Source organism: Myodes glareolus, chromosome 9 (assembly GCF_982192425.1).
Source record: "Myodes glareolus chromosome 9, mMyoGla1.1, whole genome shotgun sequence".
Classification (NCBI taxonomy): Eukaryota; Metazoa; Chordata; class Mammalia; order Rodentia; family Cricetidae; genus Myodes; species Myodes glareolus.
Genome location: NC_142034.1, coordinates 65,399,639 through 65,418,665, shown reverse-complemented (window position 1 = coordinate 65,418,665; position 19,027 = coordinate 65,399,639). Strand labels below are relative to the sequence as shown.

The window sequence follows — 19,027 nt, the reverse complement described above, 5'->3', positions numbered from 1 at the left end:
CTGTCCACGAGGCCCTTGTAGCTATCATAGCACAATAAAATTTGCCTGCCCTTGCATAGACTCCACCAGCTCCCGAAATGCAATCTTACTAAAACCAAAGAAACAAAACAAACAAAAAACCCGACTATTTGTTCTGTGAGAGTTTAAGCCTGGTTGGCCTGTGTACTGTATCAATGGTGGTGTTTCACTTGCTATTTTGCTTCTAAAGTCAGCAGTCTTGTCTCCTAGAAATTCCTCAACAGCACATTCCTTTTCATAAATGGCAGTTTAACAGAGAATCCTTGTTCCAACTCAATTATCTATCTCCCAGTTAAATTTCCCTTATGGAAATAAAGCACCTCACGTGGGCATCAAGTGGCATAAAACCTGTGGAAGCCGCCCTGTCCCTTGATTTTTAACAGTCTTCTGGTTATTTGAGGTTTTCCACTCTAGAAAACTAGGTGGGCATGAGAAAGGCCATTGAACTGACCTGCCTGGTGACAGCTGCCGCCAGCCCTCACTTCACTATCAAGTGGTTAGAACAGAGGAGTCACAGTCAGTTTTCCCTGACAAATGCCAGACATTTGGCCCAGACCCTCACAGAAGTCCCCAAAGGGAGTTAAGAACTTCATCTGCTGGGGAGGTGCTGCCAGAGAACCCCGAGATCAAGGCCCAACCAAATGACTTGCATGTTGGAATAGTCAGCCTGTTCATCTATGGATCCAGCTAGAGGGGGAAATACCAGAAACACACACACCAAGCCCCTGATCTATAGTGCATTCTGTACTTTTGACCTCACCATTTCCTCTAGCCACATAAAACTAGTTCACAGTATTCTTCCACTCAACACGACAGTACTGTTGCAGAAATCCCAAGCAAGGTCTGGATGTGCCTTAAGACCTGGCCGTTTTCCGTCTGGGAAAGGTCCTAGCAAGAACAACAAAAACACTTTCTGCTGCTTCTCCCTGCTGTTGGTGTGTGAGTGGATGGTGGGGCAGGGAGGAGGGGTTCATAAGATTGTTCCACATAGTCATTAAACTAATGACAATCACCCTGCCTCAGCTTCTTGAGTGTGGCTTTAAAAAACAACAAAACAAAACAAAAACAACCAGGGTTTCACCATGTAGCTTTGCCTGGCCTGGAACTCACTCTGTAGACCAAGCTGGCCTCAAACTCACAGAGATAAACCTGCCTCTGCCTCCCAACTGCTGGGATTAAAGGCGTGTGCCTCCATGCTCAGTGTCTTTTGGAAACTGGTATTCTCTTCATTCCCCACATCCCAAACTTGTGCATTTCCCATCCCACAAGCAAACACACCCCCCCCCCCCCAGATTCCCGATGTCTAACATGGTCTCCAAGCAAATCCAACCTGGAGCCTACGGATCAGGTGCAGACAAAGGATACCTATGAAATCAATGCAGCCCACCACCAAACTGGACTTATCTTTGTAGACAAGTGCAGAAGGATGGACATACCTTTACAGGCTGTGTACACACTTTAATTTAGCTGTTTTTTACTTACCATGGTACCTTGAAGCCCCACTCACGTGAAACATGTCCAGTTCATCTCTTCTGTTTCATGGGCTCTACCCTCCACGACCTTCCACCTCCCTAGCAAAGGAACCCCAGCAGCCTGTCTTGTAATGGCGTGGTAAGTAAAGTAAACATTAACTTGAGGACCTGGGAAGGGATGTCCTTGGGTCACCATGCCTCTAAATCTGTCAAGTTCTTGAGAGCTGACATTCACCCAGCAGTAGTGGCAGGGAGCAGAGCATGTCATCCTTGGGATTCTGCCTTTAGGCTTCTGCTATGACATTGTGAGATCTCTACTCCAAATGGCGGCATTAGAAGGTCAGACCTTGGGAGGTGATATGGTAAAAAAGGGCAGAGCCTCACAAATAGGATTAGTGCTCTATTGGGTACCCTAGAGACCTTTCATGTGTGTGCGTGTTGTTTTGTTCTTAGAGACAAGGTTTCACTGTGTAGCACTGGCTGTCCTGGAACCCACTCTGTAGACCAGGCTGGCCTCGAACTCGAGAGATCCACCTTTCATTCTTTCTTCCCTGTGAACGCACAGGAAGGGCATCTATATGAACTAGAACTAGGAAGCAGGCCTCACCAGATAAGGAATCTGCCACCAGACCTGATTCAGCGCCCTCAATGGGGCAAGAGAAAAAAGCTGGCCAGTGCCAGAAAGGACCCAGAGGGACAGCAGATTCCTCTCCAATGAAAAGAAGCCAGTGAAGGATCTTGTGGGTCTTGGTGCTGAGGTGCTCAGAGATTCAAATTCTGGAGGTGACCAGGGTTATAGAGGGCAGGGGGAAGCGTCCTATGTGGCAGTCATTAGAGCGATGTGGACTGTACGTGTGAATTCAGGTTACTAACCAGCAAGCAGAGCTGCAGTGCAAACCTGAGGTGTTCTCAACCGAAGACTGCATTTCACACATCTGCTGGGAGCCACAGGGGCAGGAGAGGGACGGTGTCTGAGACATGGGTGGACAGTCCAGTGTCACTGGATTAGTCTAATTTCCATTTTTGTCATCAACAGAGGTCACAGTATGTCGAAAAGGGGCACACTATTCAGGGCTACGCTCTCACTGCCACCTGCACCTCTGCTCCTGCCTTCCTGTTCTTCCCTGGCACTCGGGAAGCTCTTCTGCCTGCAGGGAAGGTCCATCCTGGGCATCCAGTCTGTTATCTTCTAGCCCTGGAGGCATCTGCTCACCTGGCCAGCCCTTGGCAGGACCCGGTCAGGTGGACTAAGCCAGAGTCCCATGGCATGATGTCTCCTCTTGGCCCTTCTAGCCACTGGTGGATTCTGCTTCCTGGATGCAATTCCCACAATCAACACTGGGTTCAAAGTGACACCTGACTTCTCTCCCCGACTGTCTCAGTGACAATCTGCTTCTCTTGCTTTCACAAGTATCAAAGACCCTGGAAGGTGGCCAGGAGCGGAGGTTAGCCAGTGTGTGGACAGAGCCCGGGAGGTATGGAAACAGAGAAGCTGGAGCAAACCACTTTATTCAGCACTGAGAACCCAGCCTACCTGGGAGTCAAGCTAGAGCCAGTCACTACAGCCCAGGCCGGGGCCTTCTGAGGACAGAACACTGCTACCCCCGAACCTACATAGGTCTGTGTCTTTGGCCCCTGGTCTGTCTGTCCACTCTGCTGGGTTTGTTTCTTGGACTAGTTATCTACACACACAATGCTGCAGGCAACCACGCTACCGCTACGCCACGAGTTTTGTGAAATTCACCTACTGGAGAAAATATGAGGTGAGAAAAAGCCAAAAACACAGCCAAGAAAAGAACCAGGAGGCTTGGAGACGCCAGCCCTGCTGCTCTTCTGCAGCGAGGAAGGTCCCTTCCATGAGAGGTGGGTAACAATAGGGAGCACTTTGGGGATGCCAGTGACACCCAAGGGGCACAAGCCAGGACGAAAGAGGCTAAGAAAGCAAAGCAGAAGACAGCTCCCAGGATCTAGCACAGCAAGACCCAAAGGGAAGGAGCAGTCCTCCAGAGGGTGGAGAATGCTTTATTTTCTTTTTCCCAGCCATACCTTGGGGCCTCCTGCATGTCGATTCCCTGGCACTAACAATAGCTGACTATAACTGGCATGTCCTAGAGCCTTGTTGAGGAATGTCTGGTGAGTCAACCCTGCACCAATGGGGAAGGTGCAAGATTTTGTTCCTGGATACGAGAGTGACATCGCCACACTAGGCCCTAAGCCGTAGCAAAACAAGAAGCAGGGCCTTCAGAGTTCTCCAGTGGTCTCTGGCAGGGTTGGGACAGACTGGGAAGGAAATCCCAGGACTGGTCTCTACTAGAAACAGGTACAGGCCTGAGCAGCACATTCATGCCCCAAAGAAAATTAAAAACACTGCTGAGAAATGGAACTATATGGATGATCAAAAGCGGGGCACCTCTGACACTTCATCCAGGACCGCCATGCTGTCTGTATTGACGGAGATGGGACCTGTCCAGGATGAAGGGTGGTGTCAGGCAGAGAGGCCTGAAAGATGTAGGTAGGGGTGCTGCAGGCCAGCTGTGGAGGGTGGTTCCTTCTGCCTCATGCTCCAGGGTGCCAGCCTGCTGTGCAAGCATCATCACTGCAGGAAAAGGGAGAGGCAGAGACAAAAGGGAAAGACAGTGAGACACAGATGGGCAATACAGGGACAAAGGTGACAACAAGACAGAAATACACAGAGAGAGACCGAAAAGGCAGTAAGACGAACTACTGCTCCCCTGAGCACAACACACCTAGAATCAAGGTGACTTGACAGCCCATCTAGAATGGGTCCAAAGCCTGTGTCTCCAAGGCTATATAGCACCCACTACTCCCAGAACTGCAGAACCCCCAAACAGCTAATGGGTATGTGGAACGGGGGCTATCTCAGCTACGGGTGGCTGCTGATGCCACATTACAAGCCCAGGCTCAGACTGCCAAGTGGGCTGCCTCGGGCCTCAGGTGTTGGCCCAACCCTTGGGGCAGAAATGAGGATGGGAGAAGACAGAAAAGGTGTCTTGGTTACTACTGCCTCGGAGTCTGAGGGGTGAAAATATCCCTCCCGTGTGAGAACCAGGGTCATCTCAGACCATCAGCACAAAGTTCCTTCCTACCACTTTCCCAGCCACCTACTCATTCCCTGTCCTTCAGACCTAGGCCACAGCAGGGGCAAGGTAGGCCGCAGCTCCAACCTTTCCCTAGGGTAGTCTCCCTTTACTGGGGCTCTGAACTGGCCAGAGAACTGTGATGTGGAGAGGTGCTCACCCCCACCCAGGTGGTACCTGCAAAAGCATGCTAAGGCCCAGGTTACGGTGCTTCTTCTCCAGCTCTGACACAGCCTGCAGGAGGGAGCGGAAGCGGTCTGCCGGGTCAGCCTGCTCCTCATCCTCAGAAGTACCCTCATCTTTCTCAGCCTCCTGCAGAAAGTGCTCCTCCTCTTCCACAAAGAAGGCCCGAAGCTTCTTGTAGTCAGTCAGGGCCTTCTTTCTTCGGTCCATAACATGCCCCTGCAGGGTGAGTGGGAGAAGGGTCAACAGTCCACCTTGGCCCACACCCACCGCTACTATGTCCAAAGAGAACCCCCACCTACTCTGAAAGAAATTAATATGACACCTCAAAATATGCTGGATGAATCTTCTGAACTAAAGCTACTCAAAATAAAAAAAAAATCACAGGTGAGGGAGGATTCTCTTGCATTGTTTTCCTAAGCAGGAAGTGAAATCTCCACGTGAAAGGCATCCCTGTGGCCCCTCATGGTGGTGTTAGATTGGTCCCAGTGTGGTGAGACGGAGTTGACAGGGTCTTAAAGAGGTGGGGATTGGTTAGGTCACTGATGGGTGTGCCCTGATGCTGGTCTCACAGGCTACCAGCTGGCTCCCAAGGCGGCCATTACAGAGAGAGCGATCCTGGGTCCACACACGTGCACCATGAGGTCCTCACTAGAGACCAGCAGATAGAGCCCTGGATCTTTGATGCTCAGCCTCTAGAGCCAATAACTCGCCTTCCTTACAGGACGTACTCTGTCCTGGATAATCTCTCCCTGTACAAAGCGAAAGAAATGACATTCTGACTGAGGAGAGAAGTGGAGGTTGAGAAGATGCTGCACAGACCTTGCTAAAATAATTCTTTTATGCCTCCCAAATTAACCACTTGTCCTCAACCTGCCATTCTCCGTCCAACCCGGTGTATTTGTTGGACTGTGACTGCTTCTTCGGGTTGTTTCCTCATAAGGCCACTCATACCACTTGAGCTTCTATTGAGGCAATGTTTTGTCTCTCTGCACAGTCTTTCATGAGTGGTTCCAGGAAAAGCATCCCCAAGTCACCAAAATGTATTCAAGTCCCTTCTTACAAAACGGCACAGCACTGGCACATAACCTATCTGCATCCGTCCATGTGCTACAGATCATCTCTGGTGGACAAAATGTAGCTGACACCATAAATACTTTCTAAACAGTCACTCTACAACCATACAACCACAGGCCTACCGTCTACTTGTGGTGCTTGCTTAGCGTGGCTATACTCAAGAGCCTCTCACATGCTGGACAAGCATTCCATCAATCAGTCACGTTCCCATTTCCCAGCAGAAGTCTGTTGAGTCCTTGGACATAGAACCCACATACACACTGCTCAGGTTATGTGAAGACCCCACTCACGACTTCCCAAAGATGAACTCTGGGACCAAAGTCCTGTCAGAATGCACAGCGACCTTCCACCAGCCATTTTTCCCAAAGATAGCCTCTGGTAAATCCAAGAGCAAAAGAACCCATCCTGCCACCCTCAGCAACACTTCAGACAACAGAACTAAAGAAAAAGACACACTCCTAACTTTACTCAAGATCTTCATCCTGGCCCTGGACCACACGACACAGGAGACAGCCACGCTCCTGAGGAAGAATGCTTTTGCTGAAAAAGCTGTAAATGCTAACCAGGTAACTGCTTTCTGGCCAAGCTCCTCCCTCTGATCGCAAGATCCTCATCTTTGTATTAAAACCTCTACATGTTAGAACTTGTCCTTGGAATGACTGTGGGCTCCTAGGAAGCTGGACATCCTCAAATCCTTCCAGTGTTTGTGAGGGGTAGAGTAAACAGCTTCAGCCTTGAAGTGCAGCCCATCTGAGAGCTCCAGGCCTTCTGTAACTCTGCAAAAACACTTTGGTTTTATGTTCTTAAAAAAAAACAGAGGGGAGGATGTGGAAACTCAGGAATATCAATATATACAAGGAAAAGTCACCAGAGTTTAAATCAATGTTTGATTTTGTTGACAAGTAACCTTTAAAAGCTATAACATGGGGGGCTGGGGAGAAGGCTCAGAGGTTAAGAGCACTGACTGTTCTTCCCAGAGGTCCTGAGTTCAATTTCCAACAAACACACGGCAGCTCACAACCATTTAGAGTGAGATATGTTGTCCTCCACTGCCATGCAGGCAAACATGCAGGCATAACACTGTACATATAATAAAAAATAAACCTTTAAAAAAAAAAAACAGCTGTACCACGTTGTCACCTTGGTGTTGAATGTCATGGAAGGCACAAGAGGATGGCAAGCTGGTAAGTACCAACTTTCTGTGTCCCTCCCCCCAGTCCCTGTGCTGAAACCTCCAGGCGATAGGGTTAAAAGTGGTGGGCCTTTGGGAGGTAGTCAGTCCTACCAAAGTAGAGAAAGGATCATGCCCTAGTAAAAGGGACCCCCCAGAAAGCTCCTGCCCCGCCCTCCAAGTGATGATACAGTAAGAAAGGCCACCAGAAAATAGCCCTGATCAGATATGGGCTTGCCATGGCTTGCCTGGGACTTCCAGCCTCCAGAGCAATAACTGTCTGTGGTGGCTTTGTATGACAGCCAGAAAACAGCAAGTTCCACTGGGGTTGGCCAGAATCAAGAGTACTAAGTGTCCTGTGCAGAAAAGAAAGGCGAAGCTCACAAACCACCCTCACATAAAGAGGTTCTCTGCTGACTTCTGGCTAGACTGTGTCCTAGAAGAGTATCCTGGCATTCAGTAAGTCCTCACAGAAGCCCCTCCTCCGGACAGCCAGGCAAACAGCAGTTCAGTTTGGTTGCCCTGCTCCATATCCAGGAGACCCCACTTGCCTTCCACACAGCAGCCGCTGATTCTGCCTGACCATGCAGGTCCCGGGCATCATTTAAGTCCTTCCTCATGATTTCCACGGACCCCTTGTTCTCCTGGGAGAGAGAAACTGGTTATAGACTGGAAAGGACTTGGACTGGACCAGCAGTCCAGACCTTGGCTGCTGGAAATCGTTTGTTTAAAATAAAAGGGTCTCCTGCGCTTCCCTTTGTCTGATCTAGGCACACAGCAGACAATTCCAGGTTTGCTGTGTGATTCCACCTTTAAAATAGGTCCCCTTTTGTGTCAGCTTGATCCAGACAATGGTGTTCCTGACTGTGCCCTACTTGGTCTCTGTGGTCTTGCTGGCTTAGGAAAGGGTCAACAAACCGCAAGACAACCAGAGCAGCATGTTCTGGCAGAGTACCTACCCCAGGTTGGGTCCCGGATGTAACCCACTGGCCCCCACCTCAACACTGTTCATTATTAATTCGTGACTAAATCCTATTCTGGGGCTCATGGTGCATCATTCCAGAACACAGAGCTAACAGCACCGTCAAACACACAAAGCTAGTGGTTTCTCCTGCGGGGCAGAGACCAGGCATCGCTCTTTTCCTACCTGGCTACTCTGGGCCAGGGATGACACTCCGGACTCCTGGGTTCCAGCTTTGCCCAGATCGTAATGGGCGGTTTCTACCCAATGGCAAGAGCCACATGCAATGACCAAGAGAGCACAGCAGAGAAGGTTCCAGAATGAGGTGGATCGGCAGTCCCTCAGAGGGCTGCAAGCAGTAACTAGCAGACATAAGTCCACACTCAGGTAACCAGCAAGTAGATGGGCGGGGCTTGCCTCAATGAGGTCACACCCGGATTGGAGGAGGGAGGCCTTGGGGAATGGGAAGTGGGACTTGAGAGGAAATGGGGAGGGGGAAGAAGGGGAGAGAGGGAGAGGGGGAGAGAGAGGTGTCTAAAGGCGGTATAGAGATAAGGAACAGGTAGACCAGAGACCTGGGACAGAAGAGCATGCTCTAGAGATGAGCGATTGAGGATCACAGCAGGGTCCGGGAGAGAGATAACAGAGATCAGGGAGGACAGAACTCACGGACTCGATGATTCAAGAACACTAGGCACGGCAGGGACCCCCGGGGTAGGGAAGGTGCAGGGCTGATGGGCACCGCGGAGACTCGGGGTGGGGAGAATGCTGGACACCCATGGCATGCGGGAGAGGGAAGAGGTCAGCGCACAGATCGAGAGAGACTGACTCCAGGTGAGTAAGGCACAAAGGTGGGCAGTGTGCGGGGTCGCCTCGCGCACCTTGCCGCGCAGCGCCTTCCTCCAGCGCGGCTCCCACTCGGGCGGCTCCGGGCCCGCGGCCATGCGGCAGGCAGAGCATAGCGGATCTCCGTCTGCACGGCACAGCAGCTGCAGCGCGGCCTCGCTGGCAGGGCCGTCGCGTGCCGGCGCCGCGGCTGCCTCCTCGAGCGCCAGGAGGCGGCGGCTGAGTGGAGGGCGGCCGGGCTCCACGGCGCGCTGCCAGCAGTCGTCGGCACACTCAGGGCACGGGAAGGGTCCGTCCTCCTCGGCCCAGAAGCGCACCACGCACGCCCGGCAGAAACGGTGGCCGCAGTCGGCGCGCACCGGCTCGCGGGGCGCGCGCTGGCACAAGGCGCAGACGGCCTCAGCGGGACCCGCGGGGAGCGCCAGGGCTGCGGGCGGCGGCGCCAACCGGGGCGCAGGCGGAGAGGGCGTAAAAAGGCCGGGAATCGGCCGGAGAGCGAGATGGACAAGCCTCAGCCGACGACTCGGACCCGGACTGCGCCAACGCCGGGCACGCGCGCGCGGGGCGGGGTTCGGGCTGCCGTGCGCTCTGACGTCCAGGTCCTGGCAGCTGCGCGTTCTTCCAGCCAGGTCCTGGCAGCTGCGCGCTCCTCCTGCTAGGTCCTAGCAGCTGTACTCTCTCCTTTCGGGTCCCAGTAGTCGCCCATCGCCCCGCCCCTCCCAGATCGGAGCAGCTGCGCACTCCTCCACCCTGGTTCTGGTAGTTGCTCACCTCTTTGTCCTGATGGTGTCAGTCGTGGGCTCCAAACCCAGATCCTGACAGGTGTCCTACAAGATTATTCGTACTCCAGGGTGCTGCCTCAATATCATAGATAGTTGCCCATCTCCCGTAGATAACTTGGGAGGTGGTCTGTCAGGGGAGGCTTTGCAGTTCTTGAAATTCAGGGTGACTGAAGGTTTAGGTGACTTACCTCTATGTCTCCAACCCAAAAGCGGCATAAGACAGGTTAGGTAGACAGAAACTTCTAAAATGATTAACATGCCTATGAAGTCAAGTAGGAATCCGACCAGGCTAATGAAGATAGCGACACAAAGTGAAGGTGGAAATGCCAGGTGCTTTTACCTTGTCGACCCAGATGAAGAGTCGGGGCTTGAGCCTTTCACATGCGGACAGTTCGCTCTCTACTTTTCTATCGTGTTGTAGCACAGCTCAGAGGTCCTTGTCGGGACATGGGCATCCTTTACTCACCACATCATGAGCCGAATAAACTTCTTTATTTTTGTTACTCGGACTCAGATATTTTGTTATAACAGCCAAAAATGACCTGAGAAATGAAGATATGGGAAGATGCTCAAATCCAGGGTTCATCTGAAAAATGTGAAATTAAGCACCAATGCAATGCCATTCTGAGCCTTAGTCACACACAAAGTGTCACATTGCATTTTAGCTAAGTTGTGGAGATGATGGATGCCCCCTCAGTGCCAGGGACCTGGGATGGCCATTCTGAAGTCACTCCTACAGTACAGGTCAAGCCAAGCAGAGACACCGTTAAGCTCATGAACTCCATGTCTAGGTGTCCAGAAGAACTCGTGCTAATGATTGCGTTCTTACCAGCCTCCAAGCCGGGGGGGATGTGGCAGCATGTTAGAAGGCAAGAATACATTATGAGAAAATGAAGAGGGGACATACAAGATCACACACCACAGAAACAAGCCTTGGACAATGCCAAAATATGGACAATATATGTATAGTGAAAAAGAAGAAGAAATTGAATGGTAAGTGTACTGTTCAGGGTTCTCTAGAGAAACAGAACTGAAACACAATTCATAAGAACTCAGTGAGAGAAATTGGGGTTCAACCTGAAGGCTTGAAAAGAAAAGCAGTCAGCCACTGGCTCTTACCTCTACCTCAGTCCGAAATGGCGATCCTGCCTCCAGGAATCTCAGAATGAGACTGATAGCTGTCTCCTCCCATTTTATAATCCTCTCTAGTTCTGGGATTAAAAGTGTGCACCACTGGGATTAAAGGTATGCACTGCCCAGTTTCTATGGCAACTAGTGTGTGGCTACTGGTATTAAAGTTGTGTGCCTGGTCTGTAAGGCTGTTTTATCTTCAGGCAAGATCTGAATTTGGGATGGTTTTCCCAGCTCAAATGATTCAGTCAAGAAAAAAAAAAATCTCCCATAAGTGTACCAAGCCCCTTGGGTTTCAGTTAACTCCAGATGTAGTCACTTTGACAAGCAAGAACAATCATCACACACATACATGGTATTCATGTAATCCAAAAATGCTCAATGCATATACAGAACAATATGAAATTTTGCAAGAATGCACTCCAAAGAATATTGTATAAGAAGGCGTAGTCAGCTATCCACAACTCAGGACCCTGCTTCAGATTGAGATTAAAAATGTATTGTAAATGCGATGCTGCCATTTATATGTGCTGAACACTACTACAGCAGCCACATCTGCACTAAAGCTGTGCAGCCCTGTTCATTTCCTAAACAATAGAAAAATATGCATATACCATTCATAGCCTGTTGGAAATCATAAGTCATCTAGAAAAATTTAAATTAAATAGAAGTTTGCATGTAAACCTTATGATGTATGCATGTAAACGTTCTAGCTGGGTATAGTGGTACATGCTTTACTCTCAGCACCCAGGAGTCATAGCAGGCAGATCTCTGTGAGTTTCAGGCAAATTTGGTCTACACAGTGAGTTCCAGGCCAGCCAGAACTATATAATGAGACCTTGTCACAAAAAAAAGTGTTGAGCGTGTATGTGTGCACACATGTGCCTGTGTTGAAATTTTGTCTAAGAAATTCATATGTCCTTAAGTGTTGTTAGCCTCATAGATTTAGAGCCAACCTCTTCAACAGATATGATATGTATGTATGTATGTATATACATGTTATTCAAATTTGAAAATATTTTTGCTTCAGTTTAAAAAGTCTAATTGAGACCAGCAAAATAGCCCAGTGGGTGCAATCCTGGAGATCCTAGTTTAATCTCTGAAACCTAGGTGGAAGGAAAAAATTAACTTTACAAAACTGTCCTCTGGCCCTCACACAAGCACAGTGACATGGATGCCCACACACACACACAAACACACACACATCACACCATATTACACTAATTACATATCACACTAATTAATAATAATAATAATAATAATAATAATAATAATAAATTTTACAAGATTAAATTTTTTAAGCAGTTTTATTTGGGCACTTCTACATTAATCTACCTGACCATGGCCATATCCAACATGGTTCTCAAACTGTTGCTGAAGTCTGGTGCTCAAACTCGGGGACTTATGCGTCCTAGACAATGGCCCTGCTTATAATCCTGGCATTTGGGAGATGAAGACAGGGAAATTGTGAGTTCGAGGTCAGTTTGACCTACATAGCAAAACCCTGACTTAAAAAGAAAAACCAAACCGAACAAAATAACAACAAAAACCCAGCTGTAATGGAAAGCCGTGAAGGAGAGGTGCGGAGAACCTGCACTATCATCTGAAAGCTGGGGCAGCACATGGGCACCCTGGACACTGCCCACATGCGGCATCCTGGAAACCCAGGCCGGCACAGTCATGGCCAAGGTGTGGCTGGAAGTGAAAGAAACAGATAGCAAAGTGAATGACTAAGCATTTAGGAGCTGCCCTTCAGAATCTGCCGTTGTGGGGATCAAATGAAGAGCCGTGCATACACTAGGGCAAGCCCCCACCACTGAAATACATCCTAGCCTAGGAGCCGCCTTTTGTGTTCGATTAAGGATAAACATTGAAGACTGTTTTATCCTTTGGACTTAAAAGTTGCAACCACTCTTGAGAAGTCCACACTCCCTCAAGGGCGTGGGTTACTGTTCTTTACTTAAGCCTCTCTCCCTTTTTAAATTGTTTAAATTTTAAAATATCTACTTTTATGTGTTTGAGTATTTTGCCTGTGGGATGCATGCACACTGCTTGAGAACATGTGCCCAAAAAGACCAGAAGAGGGTGTCAGGACTAGACTTACAGATGGACATGAGCTGCCATGAACATGTTGAGAACTGACCTCAGGTCCCCTGCACAAATTCAAGTCTTCTTAACCTCTGAGCCATCTCTTCAGCATCCTCTCTACTCTCTTAATGCCTGTGCTTAAATCTATACTAAAACTTTTCTTTTGAAAATTTTTTATTTATTTGTGTGTGTGTGTGTGTGTGTGTGTGTGTGTGTGTGTGTGTGTGTGTACACATGTTGGTAGGAGCCTGTAGAGATTAGAAAAGGACATTGGACACCATGGAACCTTAGTTACAGGAGGTTGTGAGCCACTCAACACGGGCCCTGAATATCCATCCGCTGCAAGAGCAGCGTAAGTGCTGAGCCTTCTCTCCAGTCTCAAAACTGCTTATAAAAATATAACTCTGCTTCAAAGAAAACTGCATCAGACCAGTTACCTAATAACTACTACCTCTTAAATATTTTAGATGTAAAAACAAATATTTCGGATGTTTAGAATTCATTAAATTATATAAGATCCTAAAAATTCAACTATACCTGTGGCGTTCACAGCTATAAACTACCAACAGCAATAGCATAAAAATAATAATCATGTGAAGAATCTGAATTACTCCATATTTTTCTGAAACAATTCTCTCAACCCGGCCAAAGCAAACTGGGGTTTTGTTTCTAGGACTCTGAGTAGATGAATGATAGGAGACGAAAAAAGAATGGATTATGGGGCTCTGAAGTAAATGAGTGGTTAACTATCAAGGGGGTAGATATAGAGCCCTGGTGTTAATGATTAACCGGACACTGAAGTGGAGGGATAGAGCCTCGCAGGGATGAGAGACAGGGAATTAAAGTGGGTTGGATGATAAGGAAGTGGATGGATGGCAGGTCCCTATCCCTTTACCTTACATTCAGAATAAAAGCAACCACTTTGGTACAGTTGTCTATGGCTGTAATGGTAAAAACCGAAATAGCAACCAAAAAGGAGATTCTCTAAAGAAGAGTATTTGGAAGAGTAGGGCATCACATAGGGAACACATGCCATTGTAAACGAGGAGACTGAAGCAAGTACATTTTAAAAAGGGAGAGGAAGAAGATCTCATTAGATGGCCCAAAACATGGTTTTTTTGAGGACAGTTGTGGGTGATAACCCCTGCAGGACCCTCTGCACGGTGTGGCAGGACCCTCTGTGCGGTGGCAGTACCCTCTGCACGGTGGCAGTACCCTCTGTGCCATGGCAGGACCCTCTGCGCGGTGGCAGGACCCTCTGCACGGTGGCGGTACCCTCTATTCGCTGGCAGTACCCTCTTTGCAGGACTGTCCTCCTGGTGGAGTCTTTTGAGATAGTCCTCACTTGGCACACCTGCTCCACAATTATATATTTTTGGTTAGGGCTGAACAAAGGCATGGTGTGACTTCCGAGGATGTGAAAAAATGTCTATTTGTCCAATCAAGACACTACAATATAGAAGAAATAATTTCTCCAAGTTCACATTGGTGAGCCAATAAGTTTATTGGAATTACTGACAGGTCTTGGGAAGGGGTTACTTAGAGGATCACGGGTGAATCCGCAGTTATCAAAAGGTTCCACCTCAGCGTGGGAAAGCTGCGTCATGGGTGTTCCCGCCTCCCTGTTTACTCCAGTAGAAACCCCAAGACCATTGCAGCAGGGGTGCAATTATCCTCCTTCCTATGAGGGGGTATTAACAGTCCCATTACCGTTACTGTAAATCTAGAGTCGCTCATCCTTCAGCATGACTACTCCATAATGACCCATGGTCATATCGGGCCTAGAGGAGACCCTGTGCGGACAACAAAGACCGGCTCCATGTTTGCTTCTGACGGCTTTCCCCGTGTCTTCCGTCTTCGGCTCTGATGGCACTACCATACCTGAATTAAAAAGTAAAATTCTTGTTTAAGATAAGGACACAAAGCCCAAGTGGGGAGTAGCAAACCACCTTGACTGCAGGATTGGGACATGGGTGGAGTACTTGGTGCCCTGTGACAGCGAAGAGACTGAGAAATCAAACCCGCAAGGATTGCAAGGAGACTACCAGGGCAAGATGGAGGCTCCCAGGGCAGCTGAGGGATTGCCCGTTGTTTTGTGCAGCTGTGACTGAATACCATTGGCTGCATAATTTATAGAGAAAAGCTTATCTGGGTTCCCAAAGCTGAAGAGCTGCATCTAGTGGCAGCCTTCTAGCTGTGGGAACTCTCCAGAATAAAGGCGTTCAGAGCACCATCACAGGGTGAGACAGAGCCACCAGCAGTCAGTTATAACAAAAGCACCCCGGCGAGAATCCACAACTCCATCCGTCCCAGAGTGGACTAATCCAGTCCAGAGGCCTGCGATGATTTCAATGGTTGCATTCAATGCACTCTCCTACCGACAGGAGCCGAGAGCTGCATCGCCTGCAGCTCCAACGCCTCTCCTAAGGGGTTCTTTATTTCGCGGCTCGGCTGAGGCCTTCAGAAGAGGCCAGCTTACTTTCTCACCTCCTGGTGAGGAATTTGCTGTATTTCGTGAGCGTTTGTACTTTCATATTTTCTCCCTTGTTCTCGGACATCACGATGATTTCCTTGGATAAGTGTGCTCTGGGAGCCGGGTGGGGGTGGGTAGGGAAGCTGGGGCCGGGCAGGCGCTGGTGTTTCCTGGGGAAGGTCTGGGATGTGACCTGCAGCTTGCTTATGGCTGCATTCCTTCCTGATTCTCTCACCCAGGTCCGCCTTCCTCTCCCCACCCCACTCCCAGCAGTTCTATAGGGCCACCGCGGCTCCTCTACCCCTCCTCCTGACCCTTCTTTCTGCGCGAACGGCACCCGTCTTGAGGAAATACATACATACTATTTTAAAGTCCGAGTCGGGTCGAGTAAGCAGTTTTGTATGTTCTCTAGATACTGCTCGAAAGCCACCAGTTCCCTTTCAGCAGCCCCTAAGACGGTTAACTACTGTGCTCAGGTGGAGAAGCATGAATTACTTAAGGGCGCCAGGAGGAGGTGGTCACTTGCATCGAAGAAAATTTCGCCAGAGCCCACGCGGCTGGAGCAGTTAGTCTGGTGCACAAAGACACTAAACGTAGGGTACACACGGCTCTCAGATGGTAGCCCAGCTTTTCTCAGGCTGAATGGATTTGCCTCAATAGCTCCCATCGTCGATAATTCGCTTTTTCATTTGCTGATATAAGGAGTAATGGTCCACAGCAGGCCCTTCAGCAAACACAGGCGAGGAACAGGCCAGCTTACCTCCTCACATAGGAGAAAACAGCGCACTTAACCAAAGGACTCTTCAGAGCCCTGGCCCCCACCGCACCAGAGATGTCATTGGAGTGAGGGTAATGGTGGGAAGGCCTTTGTCCAAACAATGCCAGCTGGAAACTGCAGAGGACAAAAGATGCCTAAACTCCGTTCCTACTTTTATGAGAAACCTTGTCTCAAAACAAAAACAACAACAACAACAACAACAAAACCCCGAAACAAGCAAATAAAAGACAAATGAGAAGGAATGTGTAAGATATTTTTAAACGATTATCTTTGATCAAAGTTACCAATAAGCAAAAGGGGCAGCAGTCTGGGATTCGACAGGCACTTCTTGAGAAGCTATCCATATAGAAGTAATGTGTGTCTGCGCGTGCGAACACACATGTGTGCATGCATGTGTGTGTGTGCACATGTGTTGCTGGGCCCTGAGGCATATTAATATTAAACTCAGACTGTATCTAACTAACCTATGACCCTCAGCCCCTTAGAGAGACTTTAACATTTCTGTGAGTTTAAAAGCTGGTGGTTCTGGAGTCTTGTGAAGGACTACTATGTCACTTGACAGTAGGCCACCTTTCCCTCACAGCCTCTCAGCTTTGCCCCTGCTCAGCTCCCTGCACTCTATGAAGACTGGCAGGACTTACTTTCACTCCCACAACTTTTACACTTTACACAATACCAGACCCATCGGGTATGTTTTTATAACAGTAAATGAACTGTAAAACAGGAAGTCTGTATTCAGAATCAGCCACCATAGGTAAGTCACCTCTGCAACGGAGCAGAGGGTGGGTGGGGTTCGTTCATTCTGCACACAGTGTAGGCACAGTAGCATACTGCCAAGGGGGACTGAAGGGGACTAAGATGTTGATGTCACTGGGAGAAGCACTTCATGCAGTTGACCTTATTAAGTTTGGTTTAATATTATTTTCACTTATTAAATGGCCTTAAGACAATGTCATGAGCCAGGTGTGGTAGCTGTTATCTAAACCCGCCAGAGATGGCAGCAAGACCATCAAGAATTCAAGGCTGAATGAGCTACCTGAGGCCTTCTCTTGACGATAACAAAACCCACTGTGAAAGTGAGCTGCGATTTATTTTACTACGTATCTTAACACCCGTGGTGGGGCCTCAGCAAGCCTACATTTTTTTTACACCTGCTATCTATGAAAGCGAGTGTGGATTTTTGCTTGCAAACATGGTTGTCACTTTGGGAGACTGCAGTTGACAGTGGACTTTCTGGCACACTGTAAAAAATTGTGGTATAGATTGCCAGCTTTCTTCCTTTGTGTATGGCAGTGTTCTTGCTTGAACTATGCAGCTTTACCCACCAGAATCATAGTCAGTGAAGCATTTGTCCTTGTTTTAATGAGCATCTATTTGATATTAGCATGATACAGCAAAAGTAGTGGTTATTTTTCAAGATTCTCTTTCCTATTCCTATCCTTAAACAATTTGTAAATATTCCCTAGTTTATATAGCTATTTCTATTATTCACCTTTTGACTCTTGGTAGCTGAACGTAATTTTAACCCAAGGTTCATTTACATTGTGTGTATAGGAGGGTTAACACTCAAAATATGTTTTTCCCTAAGTGATTTTTGTTTGTTTATTTTTGTTTTTCAAGACAGGACTTCTGTGTGCAGCCCTGGCTGTCCTGGAACTCGTTCTGTAGACCAGGCTGGCATCGAACTCAAAGATCCACCTGCCTCTGCCTCCTGAGTGCTGGGATTAAAGGCGTGCGCCACCACCACTAGGCTCTAGGTGATTTTTGTTTTTTGTTTTTACAAAATTACTTGTTTTCTCATGCTGATAACTAAAACTATGGCTCCCTACCCCTGAAGTCTCCCAATATCAAGACACCCAACGCCATAGCTTGACTAGGCTTTCCAGGTCTGTTCTTTCTCCAACCATTGGCTGGGCATGGGATGGATGCCATGTTGTCTTTCCCTCTGTAGGCACTGGAAAAACAGCCACATCTCTGAGTGGGGAATTACAGTTCACTCTGCATTTTGGTGGGAGATAGAAAGGATGTGTGTTGATATAAAAAGAGCCCATAGGAATTACGTACCAGTTTGTGCAGGGCACCTTTCCAGCCTGTTCACCCACATGAACTCAACGCATCCAACAGGCATTATACCACCATCACATGAAGAAATAGAGGTGCGAACAAAGTGGATTACTTACCCCAGGCACGGCAGCTAATTCGCTTCAGACCGGGATTCCTCAACTGTAATATGCAGATCATGACTCAGTGTGTATGAGGCAGGGAGTTAGCGGTCGGCTTTTCTAAAGCCAGCTCTCCAAGTGATGCTGAAATGTGAACGACATAAACACACAGCCTTTTTATTTCTCTCTCAGCACCGTGTGTGTGTGTGTGTGTGTGTGTGTGTGTGTGTGTGTGTGTGTGTGTGTTTAGGTGCGTGCGCACAAACTGTTATGAGAGGCTTAACTTCTATAACCTGCTTCGTCCTGTAAATATGGTACCCATCGATTAGGTTACACCAGCTTTAGCTCCAGCTTCTGGCTTTATGGACGTCACGAGAATGCCTTCTCCAGAAGAAAATCTACCCTGCCACACACTCCCAGTGAAACTACATTAGTATGTTTTCTGATTTCCCGTGAACTGCTGAACTTCGCTCAAGGACTGTCATAGTAATGTGGTTTTGCTTTTGTTTCCCCTGGAGGGACACGAGGTAAAATAAATGGCAGTAGGAAGCTGTCATCTCCTCCTCCAACTAAGCAGGCAATAAGCTTCTCCCTCGTTCTTAATGAGAAACAAATGGCCAGTGATTTGACTCAACGAGAATCGGATCCTGCAGCATTGTCCCTTCAGCCACATCCACAACTGCCAGAGAAGCTAAATCTTCCTAGTTAAAACAAAGGGTTCAGACAAAGATGAGACACCTGAGCCGGCTCAGTCAACGCACTTTCGGATTGGTTGCGATACTGTCCA

The 19,027-nt window shown here is 48.4% G+C and overlaps 1 protein-coding gene and 1 long non-coding RNA gene across 2 annotated transcripts; both read right to left on the bottom strand.

Annotated features, from left to right (window-relative positions):
- Positions 1–2,983: 2,983 nt before the first annotated feature.
- On the bottom strand, positions 2,984–14,226 carry Rnf187 (ring finger protein 187). The gene is made up of 7 exons (XM_087909577.1): positions 14,023–14,226; positions 13,723–13,811; positions 12,290–12,434; positions 8,862–9,488; positions 7,571–7,663; positions 4,766–4,990; positions 2,984–4,086 (listed from the first exon to the last, which is right to left on the bottom strand). The coding sequence occupies exons 1-7, from the start codon at positions 14,224–14,226 to the stop codon at positions 4,084–4,086; spliced, it is 1,386 nt and encodes a 461-aa protein (XP_087765703.1). The 3' UTR covers positions 2,984–4,083.
- An 80-nt stretch (positions 14,227–14,306) lies between these two features.
- Positions 14,307–18,972, bottom strand: LOC125404220 (uncharacterized). Its single transcript, XR_007233205.3, has 3 exons — positions 18,534–18,972; positions 18,259–18,384; positions 14,307–14,708 (listed from the first exon to the last, which is right to left on the bottom strand). It is a non-coding gene; the product is annotated as an uncharacterized LOC125404220 (long non-coding RNA).
- Positions 18,973–19,027: the final 55 nt, after the last annotated feature.

Coding starts and splice junctions, on each gene's coding strand:
- Rnf187 (XM_087909577.1), bottom strand. CDS start 14,226: ATGCCTTTGTTCAGCCCTAACCAAAAATATATAATTGTGGAGCAGGTG. Junction 12,435..13,722: donor GCTTTTATTCTGAATGTAAG/GTAAAGGGATAG, acceptor TTTCACTTCCAG/CCACACCTTGGCCATGACTG. Junction 4,991..7,570: donor CAGCGGCTGCTGTGTGGAAG/GCAAGTGGGGTC, acceptor CTCACCCTGCAG/GGGCATGTTATGGACCGAAG.